General features: G+C 42.8%; 1 protein-coding gene across 1 annotated transcript in view; it reads right to left on the bottom strand.

The window, feature by feature from the left end:
* Positions 1 to 2: 2 nt before the first annotated feature.
* LOC111665623 (cell adhesion molecule CEACAM5-like) overlaps positions 3 to 1,064 on the bottom strand; it is a gene marked incomplete at its 3' end in the record, with an annotated part of 16,788 nt that continues 15,726 nt past the window's right edge. Inside the window, exons 11-13 of the mRNA XM_087177804.1 lie at positions 823 to 1,064; positions 318 to 578; positions 3 to 217 (exon numbers count right to left, since the gene is read on the bottom strand). Of these exons, the coding sequence (XP_087033930.1) occupies positions 3 to 217; positions 318 to 578; positions 823 to 1,064 (718 nt within the window). The remainder of the gene's footprint in view (positions 218 to 317; positions 579 to 822) is intronic.

Genomic DNA, 1,064 nt, shown 5'->3' with positions numbered 1-1,064 from the left:
GTGTTCTGGGCTTCACAGTAATAATTCCCACTGTGTTCAGGTCTGAGGTCAGTGATGGTGAAGATCTGTCCTGAAGCTTTTGGTGAGTCTTCATTCTCCTTGTACCAGGTGTAATTAGCTGCTGGGTTAGCATCACTGCTACAGGTCAGATTCACTGAACTGCCCTCCACTATCTCACCAGAGGGACTCACTGACACAGAGAGAAGCTTTGGAGCATCTGGAAGACAATTAAACAACATATGGAGACACATTCCATTAATATTAGCATGCATGACAAGTAGTCTTCTGTATAATTACAAATAAATAATGCAACTTACACTGGACATCTACATGTAGAGCTGAAGAGTTGATCTGTCCATAGTGATTCTCAGACTTGCAGTAGTAGTTCCCTCTGTCCTCAGAGTTGATGGAAGTGAAATGATAAACTCCTTCTGGTCCTTGAAACAGTTTTTGGTTCTCCTTGTACCAGGTGTAATTAGCTGCTGGGTTAGCATCACTGCTACAGGTCAGAGTCACTGAACTGCCCTCCACTATCTCACCAGAGGGACTCACTGACACAGAGAGAAGCTTTGGAGCATCTGGAGGAGATGATTTGACAGAAGTTAATTATAAAATCAGCCGTTGCCAATAGTGACTAAAACCTCTCCATAAACAACCACTACAGCATCTCAATGCGCTCTAGCAGTAGATTGTGAATGTGAAGTTGACAGAGCTTAAGAAACCATTTATTTGCATGAACACTTTTCAGAAGACTAAAACCTAAAAATTAAGATTCATATACAACATGTTATATTTTTCAATAAGCTCCTTCCTTTGACTCACATTCCACATCAATAAATTTGTGATCAGACGTCCTCCTCCCCAGCTCGTTCTCAGCTGCACAGTAATACTGTCCAGAGTCAGAGGACTGGATGGAGTTGAAGACAAGTTGTGGTTCTTTGTTGGGCAATGGTAGGTTCTTCTTGTACCAGGTGTAATTAGCTGCTGAGTTACTGTTACAGGTCAGAGTCACTGAACCGCCCTCCATGATTTCACCTGGAGGATTCACTGACACAGACGGCACC

Source organism: Seriola lalandi, unplaced genomic scaffold (assembly GCF_002814215.2).
Source record: "Seriola lalandi dorsalis isolate HSWRI2012SDOR001 ecotype SW California unplaced genomic scaffold, Sedor1 jcf7180002054656, whole genome shotgun sequence".
Lineage (NCBI taxonomy): Eukaryota > Metazoa > Chordata > Actinopteri > Carangiformes > Carangidae > Seriola > Seriola lalandi.
Note: the sequence above shows the minus strand (reverse complement) of the source record. Positions and strands in the feature narration are given on the sequence as shown.